The sequence below is a fragment of the Hoplias malabaricus genome, chromosome 8, assembly GCF_029633855.1.
Source record: "Hoplias malabaricus isolate fHopMal1 chromosome 8, fHopMal1.hap1, whole genome shotgun sequence".
Classification (NCBI taxonomy): domain Eukaryota; kingdom Metazoa; phylum Chordata; class Actinopteri; order Characiformes; family Erythrinidae; genus Hoplias; species Hoplias malabaricus.
The window spans coordinates 26,844,329-26,867,839 of NC_089807.1; the positions used below are offsets into that span (position 1 = coordinate 26,844,329).

Below are 23,511 nucleotides of genomic sequence, written 5' to 3' on the forward strand. Positions count from 1 at the left end.
TTCTATTGTATGATGGGAATTACAGTGAAATTCTAGTTTTAAGCTGATGTCTCTTAAAGATGAAGTTCACGATTGTGATAAAAAAAAAACTCATTATTTGCTAGCTCTGCATTCTGTTTGTGTGCTGGAAACCAGTCTAATGTGTTTACAATGCAAAATGCATACAATGTTGTATATGTGGATCTTATCTGTAAGTTAAAGTATTCCTGAGTTATGCTGCAGATTGTGGACACTGGGTTCAAATACTTGAATCAACATCATTCAGACAACATAACAGCAGAATGCATCATTGAAAGGATATTAGTAGTGTCATTGGCCTCCATCACACCATACTTCAGACAGGCTTCAATGAAGAGTGCTGCTCGGTCAAAATACCTCATGCTGTTAGAAGAAAATATTTATTCGTATTTGTTTTTTTTTCTGAGGAGTTTTCAGTAAAAACCTGACAGCTATAACCTTGGAAATAAATTCCAAGCGTCTTCCTGGCAGTGGCTAACTGGAGCATAAACATGCAAAGTAGTTCTAGCAGTTCTCTCTCTCTGACACACACCCGTCACTATTCTATGTGATTGGACATACAAAGTGGGATACACCATTTAATCTTAATATAACTCTGCTGGAAGATTCAAAGCTGGAAAAAACGGAACCACAGTATAGAATTAAGAGAAAAATAGGTCCATTGCTTAAAATATGAGCAATAATAAAATATAAAATAAAAAAGAAGTAAAAAGAAAATTATCTGATGAGTGTATTTGGAGTTGCTTTACAGAATTGTTCAACTGTTTGTATTATTTATAATTTACATATATATAATTAGGAAACTTCAGCTGTTCCTTATTATTTTTACTTTTCCTATGTTTTACATCCATTCCAAAAGCTTTTGGTGTATATATCAGGCGGAAGAAAAATGTGGAACTTAGTCTCTGAAACATACTTCAGCTGCTATTTAGCACAATTTGCTTAATTTGTTGATGGTCAAGATAATAGACTTGCACTCAGAATAGTTATTAGAATTAAATATGGAAAAGTTTACAAGTGCAGAAAAGGAAGAAGGTGATTGCTCCCAGATTAATCTGGGCTCACATGAACCATGATCATAAACTTCCTCAAACCAAAACAGGAAAAAAAGAAAAGAGCAAGACCACACTTGCGGAGGGTAGGAAAAAAGTAGAAATGGGTTGGATGGGTGGAGGGTAACACAGTGAATGAGGGAGAAATGTAAAGAGAGATTCAGACCTGTGAAGCATCTCGCCCACTTTGTGGAAACAGCCCAACGATAGAAGAACCAGGATGGCTTTAGATTTCTGATTGACCTGAGGAGAGCAGAGGTGCTCAGCCCAGCGCTTTAGCACATCTGAAGCCTCCGCTGGATTCAGACGCACCTGTGGAAAAGAAGACAGGTAAAGACTCTTTTAACTCTTAATTTAATAATTGGGGTGTAGCAGGTAGTGTCGCAGTCACACAGCTCGAGGGACCTGGAGGTTGTGGGTTCAAGTCCTGCTCCCAGGGACTGTCTGTGAGGAGTTTGGTGTGTTCCCATTTCCCCCATGTTCGCGTTTCCACCGAGTGCTCCGGTTTCCTCCCACAGTCCAAAAACACACGTTGGTAGGTGGATTGGCAACTCAAGAGTGTCCGTAGGTGTGAGTGTGTGAGTGAATGTGTGTGTTGCCCTATGAAGGACTGCCTCCCCCTCCAGGGTGTGTTCCTGCCTTGCGCCCAATGATTCCGGGTAGGCTCCAGACCCACCGTGACCCTAAACTGGATAAGCAATTACAGACAATGAATGAATTTAATTATTGCTAGTTCAATCTATTAGCTAAGACTTCCCACATAACACCATGCTACCAAGCTTAAAGGGTGAAATCATGTGTTTCAATTAGAGAGACGTAAAACCAGCCACAGGGTATTTTCAAACTGGCACTGACACAAAGGCAACAGACATCTCAACAAGCTTTGCGGAGAACACTGTTACATATCCTCTGTATGTGCAATTTGTATGCTATTCAGCTCCTATCCTTATTCAACTGATAGTAAGATTATGCAAATTAAAATCTTATAACATTGAGGCAAGAACAACTGTCTATTGTTAACAATGATAGAGACATACATAGCTCCATCAGAATAAAAACCTCTTGAATTAAACAATGGAACTCTTCACGACTCATACAGTTGTGAATGAGGGACTGAGTAATTCAGACAAAAGATAATGATGGAAAATACAAGAACAGTGTCTGTGGATGAAGCAACGTATAGCACTCCACTGTGTGGAGCATTTTCGGTCAACGGTGCATGAGTGAGTATGTATGTGAGTTAGAGATTTTATATATAACTGAACTAGTCCATTACAAGTCTCTCATTTAGATTGTGACCTAGCAACAGAAGTCTTGCAAGAGCAAGGTCATGCATGGCGAACTGGTTTAGGATGAGGCTCCAGACTAACAGCAATCCAACAACTCCTCAACAGCAGAACAGGAGGAAGACACACACTGTCTGAATGGCTGTTTTGGTCCTCTTAATCAAGGTACCGTATTTTCCGCACTATAAGGCGCACCGGATCATAAGGCGCACCCTCATTGAATGACCTATTTTAAAACTTTGTCCATATATAAGGCGCATACAATAGACGCTACAGTAGAGGCTGGGGGTTACGTTATGCATCAATTAGATGGAGCTGCGCAAAAGGGAATGTCAACAAAACAGTCAGATAGGTCAGTTCAACTTTATTAATAGATTACAACCCAGCGTAGTTTAAGGTAAAACATGTAGTGCAATATTAATATACCCCACATAGTGGGTGGGGGGGGGGGCTGTTTAGTCTTCTTTACTTGGCGTAGGTCATCTTGTTGCTTCCTCCACTTTCGCACCATTGATTCGTTAATGTTAAATTCTCTTGCTGCTGCTCTATTCCCGTGTTCTTCTGCGTGACTGATCGCCTTGAGTTTAAACTCTGCGTCATATGCGTGTCTCTTAATAGGAGCCATTTTGGGGTCTTTACATAAAAAACAAATGGAAATGAAATATATATACCGGTATATATCCAGCATGCACCGCGCGCGGAAGAAAATGAAGTAGACGGCTGCTTACCGTAGTTGCGAGACCTGTTGTGGCTCAATATTGGTCCATATATAAGGCGCACCGGATTATAAGGCACACTGTCGGCTTTTGAGATAATTTGAGTTTTTAGGTGCGCCTTATAGTGCGGAAAATACGGTAATTTACCTGTTGTGTTTGTGTGGATGCTGTCTGGGCTCTTGCTTCCCCACACAGTTTTTTTCTGCACGGGCTATGGCTATAGAGAAAACATCAAGGGGCATTTGTACTCTGATCTAAAAATGGCACTGACTGCTGTCCCAAAGAAAGACAAACTAATCCTGTTTGAGCACTCTGATCCAAGGGTTAGGCATAACTCCAAAATGGAGAACATGTATGGAAAATGTATCGCAAAATGTATGGAAACCAAACCCGACAGCATTCACACACTAAGAAAATGTGTGGAACAGGACCTCATCATCAAATCTGTTGGACCCGAAAATGTAATATAAAACTGGCATCTCTTGGACTACATAGTTGGCTGTGTCACCAACCTGAAGAATGTCTATATCACGTAGGCTATGAATTTGACTAATTTTTTTTTTTTTGACCAACACCGGGTTTGCAGCATTATGAAAATTGCTTGCAGGAAAATGCAGAAGGCACCTAAACACAAGCAGGGAGAAACTCAATGTAAGATCCCTCCAATACACACAAGAGATCTCATGAGCCAAGCACATGTGCTACCCATAAAGCAGATGTGTTCTGGCCATATCGGTTTCAATTTTAGCCCTTACTACCAGTTACGTCACACCTACAGAAGAATCTCTGTATCAACTCGGAGGATTCACTGCATGGTCCTCACTGAAGCAAAGACAACAGGTATGGAAGCCATCTTGCGGATGCAACTACACTGGACGGGCCACTGCATTAGAATGCCCAACTCCTGTCTCCCCAGATAAGTTGTCTCCTTCCAAACAGTCCGAGGCCAGAGAACACTGGTGGCCAGGCAAATGATTGGAAGACGCCGCCAAAAAATGACAGATTGACATCGCTACCTAGGAAGCCCTAGCTACATATCATCCCCTACAGCACCACATGATCCATCAGAGTATCCCGCCTATCCATTGAGACAGATAAAAATGACAGGAATGGAGTGAGGAGAACCAAAATTTGCAGTCGCCACTCCTAAATGGAACATCCTGCCCCCAGTATCCCAGGACTTGTGGCTCAAGGACTGGATTTCTCAACCAAATTAGGATGCATAACTAACATTGACATTTAGGATGCATAATTAACATTCCACTGAAATGGAACTGCTTGCTTAAAATATGATCTATATGTCAAGCCACTCACTTTGTAGTAACTCAGCTGTCAATATAATGTGAATAATTCGGTCCCTGATAGACATGCGCACATTGATATGTTCATGAGGCTCTGTCACAAATGGTCCCTTAGCCCTGTGTAATGCTGTCACCCAGCTCCAGAGTCCAGGCTTTGTGTGTTCAAGCCCCGCTCCGGGTGACTGTAAGGAGTTTGGTTTGTTCTCCCTGTATCCGTGTGGGGTTCTTCCGGTTGCTCCAGGTCTCTCCCAGGTGGATTGGTGACTCAAAAGTGTCCATAGGCATGAGTGTGTCAGTGAATGTGTGAGTGTGTGTCGCCCAGTGAAGGACTAGTGCCCACTCTAGGATGTGTTCCCACCTTGCACCCAGTGATTCCGGGTAGGCTCCGGAGCCCTGCAACACTGAACTGGATAAGCTGTTACAGACTATGAATGAATGAATGAATGAATGAATGAACAAATCCATTTATATCCACCTATCACTTTTATGGGTCCTTTTCTAACTTCAGCGCATTATTTTGGTATAGAATCTGTAGTTTCTTCACCCATGCAGTGCACTACGTAGGAAGCACAAAGCCATTTGACACACAGCCTGAATGTTTTTGCTTGTGCTGGCTGATGACAATAGCACTAAGTGCAATGCATGCAGGTAAAATGATGCATGGAATCCCATACGACTGTTCACATTCATGTTGAATGCCAAAAATCGGATACAAGTTCAATTTAGGACCTTATGAATTTGAGTGAAGTATGATTAAAAACAAATCATATTTCCATTGTCTACACAGCCCTAAAAAATCTAACCCTTGTGATCTTAAGGGGAAAGAAAATAGATGGAAGCCACTATAGCCTAGTGCTAGTCCAAATGCAGCTGAAATTACCGGCAAGAGATACAGCAATAGTGGCAGTAATATTAAACACAACACGAAGAGAAAGTGTAACCTGATGCTGATTGCTCCTAATTTGTGGTGGCCATATATATTCTAGCAGGTGACTGAACCCTAGTCTAGGTGCTGACAGTGTGCAGCGCGTGATAAGCAAATTATTTATCTCAGAGAAGTACGGGACAGATGCTGTCACTAAAAAAAAACAAACAAAAATACAGAAAATAGGACTAAGTAATTAAATATTAATACCTAAAATAATGTGAACTAAAGATATGCAAATATCCTGACAAATATACCCAAGTAAAAGATGAAATGTTACATTCTGAACATACTGCAGATGAGGCATGAGCACATATAGACCCCTTGTGGTGCTCAAGCACACGCCTTTTTGCCCTGGCTGAGAAAAGTGCCCTTTCTGCTGGAGCTCAATTTCTTTCTTCTTCTCTTGTCATCAGTTCCCCCCAAAAGTATTTTGATATCTGACAGGCATTTATTTGAGTTCATGTGAGAATTGAGATCTGATCCGTAGCACGCACTAGTTCCCGCCTCAGATTTAAACAAATACATGCAATTTGTGTCTGTTGGACAACATGTCAGTGTCCAAAATGATCACTATTAAGGAGATGGTAAAAACGTACTTAAATTTCCCATTTTTGTTAAAGTAAATATCTTAAAGAAAAAAACAATGTTTTTCTATTCATATTCAACTAGAATACACAGAAGATCAAAGGCGGCTTGCAATTTCAAATTATGCTAAATAATTAAAAATGACAAAAATTTACGTAATGGGGCACTGATGTCATTTCAGAAGTCAATTTTTGTGCCTAAGCCTTCTAAAGTTCTTGATGGATTCTACTGCTTTCTGAAGACCATGTCTGTAGTTCATTTATTTTGTTTATTCTAATAATAAATGGGGGCGGCACAGTGCAGCAGGTAGTGTCGCAGTCACACAGCTCCAGGGACCTGGAGGTTGTGGGTTCGATTCCCGCTCCGAGTGACTGTAAGGAGTTTGATGTGTTCTCCCTGTGTCCAAGTGGATCTCCTCCGGGTGCTCCGGTTTCCTCCCACAGACCAAAACGAATGTCGGTAGGTGGATTGGCGAGTGTCCATAGGTGTGAGTGAATGTTTGAGTGTGTGTCACCCTGCAAAGGACTGCCGCCCCTCCCGGGTGGCCTTGCACCCAATTATTCCAGGTTGGCTCTGGACCCACCGCGACCCTGAACTGGACAAACGGTTTCAGACAATGAAAGAATTCATTAATAATATTAAATGGTGTTTTTAATGAGCATTTATAAACACGATCAGAGATATTAAACAGCTTAAATGCCAGAGACATTTGGACAGGACATATATCAGTGAGAATTTGATGAAAATAATTTGAGGAGAGTAACACAACAACCCTTTGGCAGGCAGATATGTAACAGCTTGCCATTGCCTGAGGGATACTTGATGACAATATCAACACAACAGGATTGAGAGTCATTTGTATGCTGTATGTGTCTTGGCTGGGATGGCTTTGTTTGTGCTGGGTGGTGGATGTGGATGAATATGGTGACAGGTTGTGTGTGTCCTGTCCCAGGAAGGTATTCAACTCTTTTCTTATTAACATTTTTGGCAGTGTGCATGTGTGTGTGCTGTACAGTAGACCTGGAGTACTGACAGTTTCTAGTGTGTGTGTGCTTGTGTGTGTGTGTGAGAGAGAGAGAGAGATAGAGAGGAAGAGTGTGTGCTATACCTTTGCCAGCCAGGCAGCACGATTCCATTCCCCATAGGTCTGCAGATAGCGACACGCATCTGCTGCTTTATCAATCAGACACAGTAACTGTACTCCTTCTACAGAGAGAGAGAGAGAGAGAGAGAGAGAGAAAGAGATTAGTTGGAAAGAGGGTGAAAATGAATCAGAGGAAAGAACAGGAAGAGCAGCTAGTAGAAATAGCACGATGGCATGGTCAATTACATACAACAGCTCTGGGACTCCCTTCACAAATGCTTGTGTGTGTGTGGTGGGTTGCTGTAATTATCTGCAGTGCTGTCATGAGTGCTGAACACAGTCTCTACTCAGCACCCTATTTTCAGAGTGTGTGGAGTGGCAGGGATAACTCTCCTGGGTTCTCTCTGTAGACTGAATATTGCCTTCTCAGGGTTCTGTCTGAAAGATGTGAAAATAAGATCTACACATATAAAGAGTTGGAGTGCATTATTTACCTGCATAACACATTAAAATGTCTCTACCACATTAATATGACTGTGGTATCAATAAGAAAAAGGAGGCCATATATTGAGATGGCTGATCTGTGTGTATGTCTTGTATACTTAATAACATATTGAGTACCTGCAAGTTTGCCACTGGCAATCATGTTGGTGGCCACCAGTTTGATTGTGCTCTGGGATGGGCTGGATGAGGGGATAGTGGTCACCAGACAGGCCTTCAGTGAGTCACAGTAATAACTGGGGTTGTCTGCACTTGTTTCCAGTAGAAGCTGAACTGCTCGGTCAGTCTAGAAAAAAAAAAGCATTACTGTTACAGAGTCGGGAAAACTTGTTTCCTGCAAATGACAAGGTCTGATTACATTTTCACTGATAGACCTCTGTGCCTTTTTGTCTGACTGCTTTTTTAAGACTGTAAATAAAACTGTTCAACATATTCTGAAAAATAAATAAATAAATAAATAAATAAAGAACGAACAGTAGTTATTAATTTTAGTCAAACTGACATCAAATTATATATAATTAATAATAATATAATTAAATTCCTCTTCTACATAATCTTCTTCTTTGTGTTATTCTCTTCGCTGTTTTAAACTCTACCATGAAACTTCACAGGATCATAGATCCTATACCAATTCAGGTTGGTTATGTTTTTTGGAGCAATCCGACTTACAGATTTTGGAATATGAGCTTTCAAATTGGGAATTTTTCCCATAGGAATGTATTGGCCAAAATGCCTGTTCTAACTCAATCAATTTTGAAGCTACAGCCACAAGATTTCACACGGTTGGACCAGGGACCCGTCACATCAAATTTCAGACTTCTTGCACTCATCTGTCTCGTTTTTTCCCTCCTTCAATACAGTGTGTGATGGCATCGCACTCTAGCTCCTCTGCACGGAAAGCCTTATTCCACTGTTTCAGAGGGGTGTGAGGGACACAGAAATATATAAGCAGTCTCTAAGATTTTAAAGGTCATTTTTAAGGTGGAAATCCAAATAACATTGTTGTTTTCAAAATGGACATCGTAATAAAATTGTGGGTTTCTTAATGTGGATTTTTTTAAAAGTTGGCAATCAAAATGTATTGGTGGCCTTTTTATGGTTTTAAGGTTTATATGAAGTGGTCATTTATTTGAGGTGGAAGTCTAAATAAAATGTAGGGTGACCAGACATCCTCTTTTACCCGGACATGTCCTCTTTTTTAGACTTAAAAAAATGTCTAGAGCTTACATAGAATTTCGAGAATCGTTTCGTTCACAAACTAGTCCCGCCCTCCCCTACTCCGTTTGGTTTGCTTGAGTGAGAAGGGGAAGTGGTAAATCTTCAGATTGCACGGTCTGACTGTAGAGCTAGCATTTTGGTCGATAACTTCTCTGTAAACATTTAATTGGTCAGTCTGCACGTCAGTAGTCCTTGTTTACGTCAGGCAAAGCTCATGTACCTACCCTCATCTCGAGCAGCTATGCCGAAATGTAAATGTAAGTTCTCGGATGAATTAAAAAAAAAAATCCCATGTTTTGTTTAGCAAATAGAGGTGTAAAGGACCTAAAAGCACACATAGGTTCAGGTAAGCATACAACGGGCAGCGAGGGGTGAGATGTGTCGTCTTTTTCACCATCTCAGATCTGGTCACCCTATAAAATGGGCATGTTTTTAAGTCTTTTTAAGCTGGTGGTATTTTAATGGTACTTTAAGGTAGTATTGGATAGATCTATAACTTTTACTTTTTAATATGAAAAAAAAATATTATTCAGATTTATAAATCTCCTTTACAGGAGTGTCTTGTAAGTAAGTTAGCAAATAAATAAATAAAAAACACAAGCATTTCAACTTTACAACAGTAGGTAATATGCTTAATTTCTAATGCTTATTAATGTTATCTAATGAAAAGTTACCTTTATTTATTTGTATTTCATATTCAGATGAAAAAAATCCACTGAGGGATACAGTCCACTTCTCTCCCCACTTATTACATAGTGCAATTGCTTGATCATTAAAATATGGCTTCTATATAACAATAGTGCACTGATTGTTCAACAGGATATTGCTCATGAAAATATATTTACATATTAACATATAATGCAATATCTAGGTGGATATTCAAGACTTACATAGTGCACCGCAGGGGAAAATTCAGCAGTTTGAGATTCTGACAGAGACAGTCAGAGACAGACAAAGCCCACTAATCAGTTTAGCTGATTTCTCTGAATAACAATTGCATTTGAATTGATATAAATTTTGTAATAATTAATTAATTCTGTGTAATTGCTGATATCAGTTGCTGATAACTATCAGACTGAACAATAGTTCATCTGTCTCTGGAAATTGGATTTGTTAATTGTAAAAAGGGATGTATGCATTCACATTCATGTAAATTAATGTAAATATACTGCATTGTTTTTAAGTGTGGCATTAATTAAAAATTTTCCAGAACACTAAAGTATTTAAGGTTTGTAGAATGCATAAAATTTTATAAATACACAATGTTATTCAGTACTCAGGTAGTTCAATATTGGCTTAAATGATTTTCTCACTGGAAAACTAGTTAGGAATTTATTGACCTTGAGTTAATATGTGACCGCACACTATGACTTTTATATTTAGCCTCCTGTGAAAATCTCTAATTGAAAATGCTCCCAAAAACACAGCCATTGATTCTTCTCCCAACAACCAGAGATGATAGCAAAATATCGCAAGCAGGATCAGTTGTGGGTTGCATGGCCTGATTACTGTGAGAGGGTATGTGTGTGCGTGTGTATGTGTGTGTGTGTGTGTGTGTGTGTTATGTGAGGAGGAGAGGGAAATAGGGAATGAAAGAACAAGGCAAAGATGAACAAATCCATCAAATAATGCTGGAGGGCACTTCATTCTCATGTGCTCAATTAGACAAATAATGTGAAATAAACTCAGCCAAAACTCATATTAACTGCTACAGCTTATGACACTCTTTTGTTGTTCACAAGAGTTCTTCACATATGCCTACTCCTTCAGCCTCTAATCATTTTCCTCTATTGCCTTATTTTATTGCAGTTAAGGCCGGTTCATCCTTAAATAATAAAGCAAACAACAATAAAGAAAAGTGTCACTGTAAGAACAAATATTACTGTTACTAATAACTTTAGGTGAATATGTTCCATAGTCTTGAAGCACTTGAGTCTGATAACAAGAATAGACAATAAAGGTATACGTAGATTTTCTCTGATTTTTTTAAACTATATTTCCATTTAATTCGTACTCAAGAGAATGTCTGATCACAGTAAAATAGAGATAGGCATACTTTTAACCTTTATCCTTTACTTTTAAAAGTTAAAATTGTTGGTATTGTTGGAGTAAAGTTGTTGGTATTGTGGTGGCACAATGTGGGGGAGGGGCTGGAAAGCTCCCAGCATGCTCTGTGGCTGCCATTTTTGGGTAGTTTGGGGTTGTTTTAGGAGTTATTTAGGGGTTTTATATTGTGTGTATGTGTTTTGTAGGTGGGGGATTTTTGTAGTTTTGTGTTTGTGTTTTTACACTTGATGCGTGGCAGTCTCTGCTGATGGTGCATTATTCACCCTCCTGAATTAAGGGGTGGAGGGTGGATAAGGATCTCTGCCAGTTCTGTCATACACCAAGCCCAAACATCTTCTGTTCACATGCTCCTTTCAGCTATAGTACCCTTACTAGGGCGCATACATACAAGTGCCAATTGCAGTAATGGCTCAGCCTTGTTATTGTGCCTCAGAACATGCTACAGTAATATTGTTAACTGGAATATGTAGTGCTTAATAAATGTAAAATATATAGGTATTATAGGTTGAACGTTTACAAAGGCATCACTTTTAGTGTTCTTGAAGCCACAGACAAAATTATCATTTTTAATGAACAATTGATGACTGAGAGAGGGTGGTCTGCAATATAGGGACTCTTTAACATGATTGTTCTTTTTTTTATATTACTCCAAAATGTCCACCTTTCAGAATGAAACACAGCTCTTTTAAAAAAAACTGAAAATGATAAACAGATGTTGTTTACATATAGATTTGTGACTTGATCATTATCTACAGTAACCCAAATAGCTGAGTTATTTACCTGATCAGGACTGTGCAGGATTGTTACCAGCAAAGCCAAGGTAACATAAACAACCACTTAGCAACACCTTATACTGTTGTTTTTTCATTACTTAATATGAATGTGGGAAAAACTGTTATGAATGATTGATGGCCAGCAATTTGAGCAACCCTATTGTTTTTATTTTAGAAAATTTCTATACTATATGACACTAGCAATATCAGACTGCAGCAGCTATTATTGCCTGTGCTGAGATGACATTTTCTGTGTTGTAAAATGTTGTTTGTTTGTTTTTTAGTTTTTAAACATTTGACAGAAAAAAAAAACAGGATTGTCACTGAGGGAAAGCACTGAATAGTCTTTTAGGAGCCTTGAGGAGCAGTTTGTTAAATGTGAATTAATGAATAACTGTATAAGTTAGTGGGTTTCAAGCCAAATAAAAATATGGAAATGTTTGTATGAGCCCTTAATCTGCATTTGCCTTGGTCTTAATACTGTAATTTTGTTTACAAGCAAATAGAACTCTTGCCTTAGGCAAGATTATCCTAGACGCAACATGACCTACAGACTTGTGAAGTGAGTAACTAACCTGTCCCAAGAGAAGCAGCTGGTCAGCACATTTTTTAGTGTGCTCATAACTGGACCTCTTCACCTCCTGCAGATGAACCCTTTCAAGCTGGAACCTCTGTTGAGTGAGAGAGAGAGAGAGAGAGAGAGAGAGAGAGAGAATTTTCTTTGTTTGTTTAAATGAAGTCCTCCCCAAGCACTCAGAAGGATCAGCTCTCCCTCCACCAGGATGCCAAACACATTGCTGTAGCTCAACTCCAATTCAGACACTTCCAAACTATTCACTGCTTTAAAATAATTCTAGATTTCAACAGGCTAATGAACAGAGGCAAAACATCCTGACCAGGTCCACTCTTACTTTTTTCAGGTTGAGTCACAGAGAGCTAGCTTTGTTTGACCAAGCATGAAGTTAAGTTACTGATATCATTCTTCCTTTCCTCTCATAGCCGGCACCAAACATATATTTGGCATAAAAGGGCCCGACAGTTCATAAACAAACAGCTTAAAGTGTCAAAAGGTGGTTGGGATCCAATACATTTTATGTCTAACCTGTTGGTTAAAATGGATATAACACATTAAGTGTGAGCCATTTTGTTTATTTATTTATTTTTGTTACACCTCTGGTTTACCGCACCAGTAGATAAACCAGAAAGATAATTGAGGAATAATTATTTATTTTATTTTAGAATTATTTATTTATTTATGATGGCTAAAATTGTAACGTTTTCCTTCACCCTAAATATCCGAGGTGGATAAAAAAATGTTGAATAAACTATACATGAAATATTGTTAGTCTGCTTTTCAGAAGTATCAAGCCTTGTTTTCCTCTTGGGGCAGAAAGAGGACACCTTGTTAAACTCACCAAAAAACTATAGTGACCAGACATAAGGACCAGATATAGGGAGACAAGACAGCTAATGCCAGAGAGCTGAAGCTATCAGATTATTAATAATCAGCACTATTTTACTAATACTATCTTCCAATCCATGGAGCTTCATCCATAAGATAAACCAAATAGTATAAACCACCCTTTTTCCAAGTCATAACAGCTGGCAAATATGATAAACCACTCTCCCATTTCTTCATGACAATAACTTCCCCCATCGAGCAGCAGATTCAAAAATCATGTTAAGTTAAGAAGTTATATATCAGGCCTAGTCTACAGGTACAGAGGTACAAGCACTGTTTTGAAAATAACTTATGGAGATAAAACTAAAAAACAAAAAACAAAACAACAACATCCTGTTAAGCACTCTCAAGAGCATGCCAATCCAGACAGTAGAGATATAATGTTAACCATAAAGCCATGTTGGCAAAACAGATCATTTTTAAACATCCGCTATTTTGGTTGCGTGCATCATGCACATAATCACCTCATGTAAACAAAGGAGCCAATTGTGCAAATTCTGGTGTCAAACAAAGAATATAACAGAACACACTCTAGACATTACAAGCCCAACATCAGTTTTTCCCTGTATACAGAATAAAACAGAGTTTCTATATCATCAGCCTGGACAGAGTGGAGTTTTCAAAAAGGTTAGTGACATAAAACACAGTATATGTATGGACAATAGGTGAAAACGCATAGAAAATATTAATAAAACAAAACAAAAAAAAACTATATCATGTGTGTGGATAAGCCCTCAGTTTTGGTGTTGTTGAGTTTTGTTTCATCTTGCCCATTCTCATGTTTTTTTCTCTTCCATTCCAGTTTGTTCTTCTTGACATATTTTTTATTTCCTTCTTGAATCACTCACTTATACTCAACACAGTTCAGCACAGGTGCAGGCTAAGAGCTGGTTGGTTCCTTTCAGAGGTCTGGACATATCTTTCTGGTTAAATACCTGTGGGGTGTGTGTTTATTAATGTATGTTTTAATATATTGTGTTGAGGCGGCGGTGGTGCTGCAGTTAGTGTCACAGTCACACAGCTTGGAGGTTGTGGGTTCGAGTCCTGCTCGTCCAGGTGACTGTCTGTGAGGAGTTCGGTGTGTTCTCCTCGTGTCTGCATGGGTTTCTTCTGGGTGCTTCAGTTTCCTCCCACAGTCTAAAAAACACACGTTGGTAGGTGGATTGGCAACTTAAAAGTGTCCGTAGGTGTGAGTGAATGTGTGTGTGTGTTGCCTAGGTCCTGATGAACATTTAAGAGCTGATATTTGCCTTGGATGATGACAGGTCAACTTATGCATTACCATACATTCCAGAACTCAGGGACTCCAGTAACCTTTTTCTAAACACACTAGGTATGTGGGCATAGTTTGCATATGTTATGTACAGCTAATTCCTATATAGCAAAGTATATTTTGGCCTAATGTGGCACATCTGTATTCTCTTATTGCCCACATTTGGCCTGGAATGAAGCCATTGACTCTGAGTCTGGCTACCTCAGCTCAGGTTTATCATTCATGGGCCAGATGTTGACATTTGGACCACGTCTGGCCCACACAATGCGTAACATAAACCAAGTCAAGTCCGACTTATAATATTTGGCCCATATCCAGTCCATACTATACTTCCCTATGCCATAACTGAGCCACTAAGTGCCAAAAAGTAGACTGATTTGGGCCAAATGTGTTAATTTTCTTCATCTTTGGTCATTATTATTATTATTTTTTTTTTTTGGTGCCATCCACATTCAGAATCCAGTTGACACATTTCATTTGGTCTTTCTTTGGTTAATTTACATTTTGTTGTCCTCTTATACAAGACAAATCTCATGCAGCCTGGTTAATAAATTCTGGTGTAGAGCTATCCTCTGTCACCTGTGTCTCTGTCCTTGCATTGAACTTAGCTCACCACATAAACATCATGGTTGCATTAAAACATTTTGGACAGAGGATGAAACACAAGATGGCAGATTCAATTTTGGAGTGAAGTCTATTAAGAAGCGGTCAAATGACAAAGAAATACAACATTCCTGACAGAGCACAGCATCGCCTTAAAGGAAGCTCTCAAACCACCATTAACTTTTAGTACACTCCCAGTGTCCTAATATGTTATACTTCACAGCAGCAAAACAGAGAATAACAACGGAAGCTTCAAGAATTTCCCAAAGATACATTTGCTTCACTAGATGAAAAGCTGAGACCAAAACAAAACCCTACTTGTAAATACATCTCATTAAACAACAGTGTCTGTAATAGACCTTACAGGCATCCAGTATGTCTGGTCCACGTAAATGACCTGGCCCAAATGCTTCTCTTAACAGCTGAGGTTTGGGGGGGACACTTTGAGCTTTATGCACAGATTTGAATATCCTGCAGCTTGCACTTTTTTTGGCAGTAGAGTAATGATAGCCTTAATCAGCTCAATGGCAGAGAACCCAGAGAAACTCACACTGAGTACTCGTTATGCCTAAAAAAATTGTGAGCTAAGTTACGATATTATGAAAGCCATAACAAAATATAATCAAAATGTTTATTTTTAACACCAAAAAGAACATGCTGTATTATCTAACTGTAATGATCAAACTGTATGTCTAAGAAATACGAGTCTCGATCTGATACTTAGATTTTCCTACTTCAAATAAACTCGCATTAAGAAACAAACAAAAGAAATGGTTTAATGTGATTTTTTTTTATTTTTTAAGCACTGACCTGTTTCTCTCGCCGTTGCCACAAAACCAACAACCCCCTGTAGGCAGGATTGTGACTCCATTGGCTGCAGCACTAAATAATGGACAGCTAAGTCTGGCTGCTGATTGGCTAAATAAAAGTGACAACCAATGAGAAATGCATTCTCTGTTTAGGAGGAGTATTTACTCTTCTCTCCGGCTGAGGGAGAGCAGCATGTCTCAAACACTTCATGGTCTTAACAGTGCTCTTTTATGGAATTAAAGCTTTGCCACTGGTTTCATTTTTTCCATTGTTGACTTACTTACAGTTATCAGAGAGGTAGATCTGAGAGTGCGACAAATGTGCTGAGACGGCATACACGAACAACAGCATGGACAGCATGGTGTGTGCGTGTCTTTCTGTTTGGGTGTGTGAGCGTGCATGCGGTACATTTGTGCAGTTTTTAAAATGTACTCAGCTGGAAAATAGGCATATGGTCATTTTCAAAATTGTGTAAAAAATACTATGGAATGTATCGATATATCCCCCAGCTTTAGCTTGAGCTGAAGTCACATTCATGTGCCTGTGTCAGAAGCTTGCGCTTACATCACAATATCACGATATGGCAAGTCTTATCGAATAATAAAATAAAAAATAAATAAATAAAAAAAAACATATCGGCATTATCATGCACGATATTATATCGTATAGCCCACCCCTACCCAGCTCTGTCCGAGAAAGAGAGTGAGAGAGAGAGAGAGAGAGAGAGAGAGAAAGAAAGAAAAAAAAAAAAAAAAAAACGAAAGCTAGAAAGACAGAAAGAAAGAAAGATTAAAACAGGATCCTTCTGTCATTTCCTTTGATCTGTGAGAGCTTTGAGAACACAGAGAGTCGGGAAAGGGAAATATTTAGTGCAGAAACCACACATCAACAAACACAACACAAAGTCTGAGAAGAGCATTGCCCTAAAAAAATGATCACCTTCTTTTTGAATTTCAGTGCTTTTGCAGAGCGTTACAGTTCTCTGCATAGTTTATACTATTTTTAATGTAGGTTGCTGTGGTAAGCAGAGAAAAGGATCCTGCTGCCATCTGTGACATTTACAAGCCCCTCCATTAGTCAAAAACCAGTGAAACAGGAATGGAATAAAAACAGATTGAACAACTCTGGAACAAACAAATGTGGAAAGTCTGATTATTCATCGTATGGTCCTGGATAAATTTGGCAAAACTAAAACCAGCAGTCAAAATATGTTTTCACACTGGAGTAAAATAGGGTTGATATTATAAGCAAGCAAACAAACAAAAAACCTGGTTCATAAGAGTAAATCTGAACCTGTCCCATGTAACACATTTAACACAAAAAATAAATAAATAAATAATACTAATAATTTAAAAATTCATGTAAAAAACCTGAGGAGTCAAAATGTGTTTTTAAAGAGTTAACACTTTAAAACATCTCTTGTAATGAGATAGACTAAAATAATTGTTTGATGTGTTTCCCTAATGCTTGGATCACACTACACATGCTTAGCCTGATTTTAACATAATTTTGTTGTAACCGGCAAATTTCCAGTGTTGGAACCAAATATGAGTGTCGGGGATGAGTAATGGTGTGACATAATCAAAGATCAGTGATGTCTGGGATGCCTCACGACATCCTGACAAAAAGTCTAGTTAGAATTTTTTTTCAATATTTTTGAATAGTTTGACATATTCTATGTTCCTTTATGATTTTTCTTCTTCTACTTTTTCTTTTTGGAACACAAAACTGCCAGCATCACACACAGTGCCTCTATAGCCATGATTGACAGTTTCTTTAAACGCCCCCCAGACAATATATGAACTCACACAATGACCTGAACAAAGAATGGTCTGTGTCAAACGTGTAGCTTTGCCAGTCTCTCAATCAACACATGGCATGAATTTGTAGTGCTAATCTTACATAGTGACAAAAATAATGCGTAGTCTAATCACGGCATAATACACTGTTTACATTGTTCCAATCCTACAGCTACACCCTATGGTTGCTGTGACCAGCAACCAGCTACCCTTAACATTAATGGTTAATCAATGAGTCTAAAACCTGAGTACCAAAACCATCCACTGCATCACTAGCTCTTCACAGTGGTCATCAGGCAGGCACCTCCCCTCATCAGTGTTTCACTGAATTAAGCCCACTACACCTCCAGAATTCTCAACAGTGAAGTCTGGCGTCCCAGACCCACCCCCTCCAAGCCAGCTTTACAGTCCTACCTTACCTTTAACCATCAACAAATGTAAATCCACACTGGCCTCCCTGGTGACTAAGGCTGTACCTAGCCTGACTGGCACCGTTAAAGCATGCTCAGTGCCACCAGTTCCATGTGATCTTTACATGCTACATCACCAACCATCACAACAGCACCTCTACGGTGCATTTTCCCAACTAGTCTGTGTTCTTCTTATCCACAACCACTGACTAGACCTTTCAGCTGTTTCTGATAACTCCTTCACAGCTGCCCTTAGTTTCCGGCCCCTGATGCCGAACTCCACAAGCAGGGATGTGGCAGACTTGGCTACAAATACCCTAACACCTATCTCCACCGTTCTAACATATGCCTTCCACCCACATTCCCACACCTCAGCCACCATGTCCGCATACTTAAGCTTCTTCCTTTCAAAGGCTTCATCAGCTGCATCCTCAAAAGGAACTCTATAAAATAAACTATCCGTTTACTTTCAGAGTACAGCACCATATCTGTAGTTAATGCAATACACTCTGCGACCTGCAGTTTTTTACCTACATCCACCAATTACCAATCTCGTGCTTCACCCCATCTATCAATATTTATAGCCTGTGCATGCTCTTGAATACATTTCCCCTCATGCACAAATCTAATCGCTTTATTACTATTACAACTCATCAATACATTTACCTCTTAGCGTTTGCTGTCTAACAAACATGCAAAAAACCCTTAGCACCTGAATTTGTCTCCATGTATACCTCCCCTGCGACAAACTAACCTTGCATGCTGATAGAACGTGCTTCAGCGTGCCAACCCCTATACATAATCTACAACTAAGGTCTTCACCTACCCACTGTCCAAGATTTTGTGGAGTTGGAAGGACGTCATAAGTTGCTCCAAGCAAAAACTTAATACGACTTGCCTCCATTGCCCACAGTTCTTGCCAAGTGATTTTCCACTTCTCTAAATTCTCCCAGCGAAGCCATTGGACTTGTTTTGCCTGTGACGCTGCTGTTGCGCACTGTGCCTCCTCCTCCTGATCACAAATAAATCTAGTTATAATTTGGCTTCTCTCTAGTGATGTGGCCTTACTAAAAGATTTCCATGTATCACCTGACCCAAGGCTCGCTCAAGTTTGTCAAGTTTCCCTTTGACAATCGACTTCTAAACCTGCTCGTTTTAACTTTCAGCCTAGCCAACCTTATATTATCATTTAACTTCCCCAGCAATTGCTGTGTGCAAGGCACAGTAGTTGTCAGGGTCATCATGTCATGTCATGTAAGCCCTGATTGGTGGAAGCCGAGTACTATCATGCAACCTCTACAACATATAGATCTCTACCCTCTTTGTTGGCTGTCTGAATCTGATGCCAGATCATGCTGCTATGTTCCAAACATCCTCCAAAGCCAGAAACCCCTGCCTTTTACACTGATGTATCAATTAATTTGTTTGCATTCAAGTAAGCAGCAAGCCTCCGCGCTATCACACTAAAAAAAAATCTTACCTTCCACATTAAGAAGATTTATGGGCTTAAACAGTTCTATACTCACAGCATCTTTCTCCTTAGGGTTAAAGATGCCACCTGTTCTTCTCCACTCTTTTGGAATGATCCCTTTTTTCCAAACTATGACCATCAACCTCCACAAAAACTTCAAGACCTCAGGTGCATACTTGTACACCCGATACATCACACCATTAGGCCCTGGAGCAGAACCTGCCAAGCCATAATGCACCTTATCTTGTGGCAACTCTAGCGCTTTTGCTTTATCCTTATCAGTTATCAGTGTACACGTCATTGAAATGCTCCTCTAACTCCCTCTTTCCAACTCCCAGATTTCTCTTTACCAAATAAGGTCTTCACAAAATTAAAAGGATTCCTAAAGAACGCTGCACTAGCATGTTTTCCTCCTTTTTTTTCTTCTTTTTCCTCCTTTTCCTCAAGGTCTCTGCTCTTCTCAACACTGCCAGCCTACCCTTAAGCTCTTTCTGTAGTACCTTAATGCCCTTTCTTTCCTCTTCCCCTATTCGCCTCCACTGCTTCCTAAGAGCCCTTAACTCCTGTATTAGTTCATCTATTTCTACTTGCTGTCTTGCCTTCACAATATCTTGTCCCTTTTGCTTTTTCTGCAACCTACCATACCTTGCCATTCCATATTCATAAATAACTTTACCTAAACTATTCAATTTCTTCTCTGCTGAGCCCTTCAAACCTATATACCTTTCAAATCATCATGTATACACTTCCACCATACTTTATCTACAGCAGCTGACCATTTTACTTTTATTCTCTGCCAATTCCTTTCTCTTTCACCCCTTGTTTCACCCTCCCTCCATCATTCCTCTGGTTAACATTAGATTCATCCTCCTGTACACTTGTGCTGGTGTTCTCCTCAGTAGTAACAGGGCCTGGTATCCTGTGAACTGTGGTGAATAACCTGTCGCTGGACTTCAACCGACTGATTTGAACAACCCCGTAACAAGTAATGTTCAATGCGGGGCCCCTGTACTCCCTTATCCAAGCACCTTCTCTTACCTTGATGAATCCTCAGTCATCTTACTGTTGTCACCTTGTCTCATCCGCACACACACACACCTGTAACCTTTTTCCTTCTCCTACCACTCCAGTTGCTACTATGTTTATCTCCTTTCTCATAGTCAAAGCCATTCCATTGTTCATAGCTATGTAATCCTCCTATGAGTCATCTTCCACCCCTGCTCTCACAAACTCAAGGGATATTGAATCTATATGTTTTATTGTAAGGCAAGGCAAGGCAAGTTTATTTATAGAGCACCTTTCATACAGAAGCAATTCAAAGTGCTTTGTAGCCGCTATTGGTTGCATCCATATGGTTGATCACACCATAGCTGTTTCTGCAATGGGTTGCTAGCCCATGGCAGCCCCACAAGGGTTTATTCCCCTTTGTCTGCTGTCTCTCCAAGCTGCCACAAGGTCTTTCCCCTGTTGTCAGCTGCTCTATTCACAGCAGTCACTAGATAACCTAGATAAGTAATTATAATCATACACAAGATAATATGTAAAATATCCTATGCCAATCCATTAGAGCTTCACATTGGGCCCACCCCAATCTCTTCCTACCAGAAGCCACACAATTTCCATTGTTACAATCTTACAGCTACACCCTATGGTTGCTGTGACAGTTTATGATCCGATCAGCAACCAACTAGCCTTAACATCTACGGTTAATAATTTTTGATTGTTAATGTTTTGTGTGTTTGCCTTGGCTGTGCTTTCATCTCATCTGCTCAGCGGTTTCACACAGAGAATTCAAAAGAAAAGATATGTGAGGTTTGTATGTTTAAAACGGGCATATTTTATTATTAATACATGTATGCTTTCTTAATGAGGGCTAAGGCATAGGGTTAATCCTAAAGCTATTTATGAAGATCCTAGGGCATAATAAGTATGCATAAAATTACTTAACACTATTTTTCAACACATATATTTATGATTTAAATAATGAGTTTATTTTATGTTGAATAACATGCCCTGTTCCTGCCAGTACAAACCATTCAAGTCCAATGTTCAAAACCTGCAAGCCCATCACATGTTAACTGCTGACATACCCCCTGGATGTACATTTCCAATCCTCAATGCCCTCAGATTGATTGGATTCCACACACACAGAAAGAAAAGTTGATGAAACTCAAACAAGCGTCAGGCCGCCATATTCAGGCATAATGAACAGTCTGTGGGGGGATGGGGAAGCAATAAAGTAAGAAATGAATCTGTATGCACAATGACACTACTGAATTTTAAAAACACCCCAAAGCATCCAATCAGCATTATTAAACATTGTCTGTGTATGTGTGTGTGAGAGGTTAAGCAATTACGTATTCTGTGCATCTGTGGTTTTATCATAGCAAAAGAAACACAATTTCCTCCTCACAAAATTAATCATGCTCATGATTCTGTATAGGTTCCTAACCCAACCTGGGTAGGTTCAAAACCCAAGCAGTTACAAAAGATAATTGAATAAAGAATAACTAAAAAGTAATAAAGTATAAAAAGTAATAAACTAAACTACTTTTTGGTGTAGATTAACACTTGCTCCGAGGCCTGTTCTGAAAAACTTGACAGAAGCTTGTGCTTTCCCACTGGACAAACCTGTCACTCTCCTAATAATTTGCTCTCTACAGAGTAATATACTACAGAGTAGTATATATTAATTGTGTGCAAGTAAGTAGCCATCACTTATCTCAACAACTGCTTAAGCTATTTCTGACTGCTACAGAATATTTCCTCCAGTCAATCAATGTATGTCCACTCTTGAGATCAGCGATGCTGAGTTGGTTCTCAGTTGTTATTAATGTATTTAATGTTTGAGTTGCTCTAGTCATTGAATTTAATTAGGGCTTTACTCTGAGATTTCTCTAAGCAAATCACTAGAACTCCACTGCCATGCTGAGACATTTCTGTAGTTCTACAAGTGCTGTATGAATGATGATTTTCCCAAGAGTCTTACGTTGCTCTCTAGATTATTGAAATACTAAAGAGTTTAACTGTTTTTCTTTAAATTAAGAAAAATATGCAACAGTATAGTCAAAAGCAAACAAGCAAAAAACAGTTACCATACTTAAATTTTATGTTTGCCAAATGTTTGAAATAAAGCATATTTTGTATTCAAGCTGCACCAGAATTCTCAGTGTCCTCCGAAGGTGTTGAAACTCCCAGGGATGGCCCTGTTCAGCACCACCGTTTGGGACCTGAAAGACGTGGTAGATGAAGGCAGGGCAGCCTGAACAGTCATGGTTTGCCCTTCATAATGAGACCAGTGTAGAGAAGCTGGGAAGGAGGACTGAAGATGCCTTGAGGCCTCCATGGAGGGAGTGAAACAAGGCACCAAATTAATCGAAATAATTTTTTACTAATTAAAAAAATAATTAAGCAAAAAAAGTAATTAAAACATTTTGTAAAATGTGTACAAATTGATATAAATCTGACAAATAATTTGCATCATTTGGTGCAAATAAAACAACAGCCAGCTTGACTCTTTATTTTTGGTGGAGCATCCCTCCAGCACAACATCCAAACACAGCTGCCAAATGAGCTGCAGCTAAATTATATCAGAGAAAAACAGAAAGGAGGGTAAGTTGCAGAAGAGTTCAACATGCTAATCTTTCTCTTGTCACCCTTTCTCAGAGGGAATTCCAGGAACTCTAATGTACCAAGAGACTGTGTACAGCTCCAAACAAACACCCCTACGATTGTATTTTCAGCTTCTACGTTTCTTTGTCCTCCGTTGACACACTAAACTAACTCCCCTAGCATCACAATTACATTTTCATGGGCCTTGTACATAAATGTCTAGTTCATGAGATCATGTGTGTCCCTGATGCACATAGCCTTTTACCATTAAACCATGTTTGTTTTAGAGATGGGTGAGTGTGAAGAACCTTATAAAAGCTAAAAATCCTTGGTTCTTTGTGGAACCAAAAGTGGTTCTTGTATGAGTGTTATAGGAAACAACAACACTGAACTGCAAATGTCATATAAGTAGTCAATCAGTGCCTGCTTAAATCTGATAGATCATGGAGAAATAAAGTTGAGTGCATTTCACTTATTTTTGTGTATATGATGTATGGTAATATTTTTTTTTTTATATATATAAAATGTTATTTTTGCATACT

General features: G+C 39.2%; 1 protein-coding gene across 1 annotated transcript in view; it reads right to left on the reverse strand.

Moving 5' to 3' along the window:
- wdr11 (WD repeat domain 11) overlaps positions 1-23,511 on the reverse strand; it is a 131,766-nt gene that overhangs the window by 4,082 nt on the left and 104,173 nt on the right. Inside the window, exons 24-28 of the mRNA XM_066678724.1 lie at positions 12,105-12,200; positions 7,592-7,757; positions 6,995-7,092; positions 1,237-1,382; positions 299-381 (exon numbers count right to left, since the gene is read on the reverse strand). Coding sequence (XP_066534821.1) covers positions 299-381; positions 1,237-1,382; positions 6,995-7,092; positions 7,592-7,757; positions 12,105-12,200 — 589 coding nt within the window. The remainder of the gene's footprint in view (positions 1-298; positions 382-1,236; positions 1,383-6,994; positions 7,093-7,591; positions 7,758-12,104; positions 12,201-23,511) is intronic.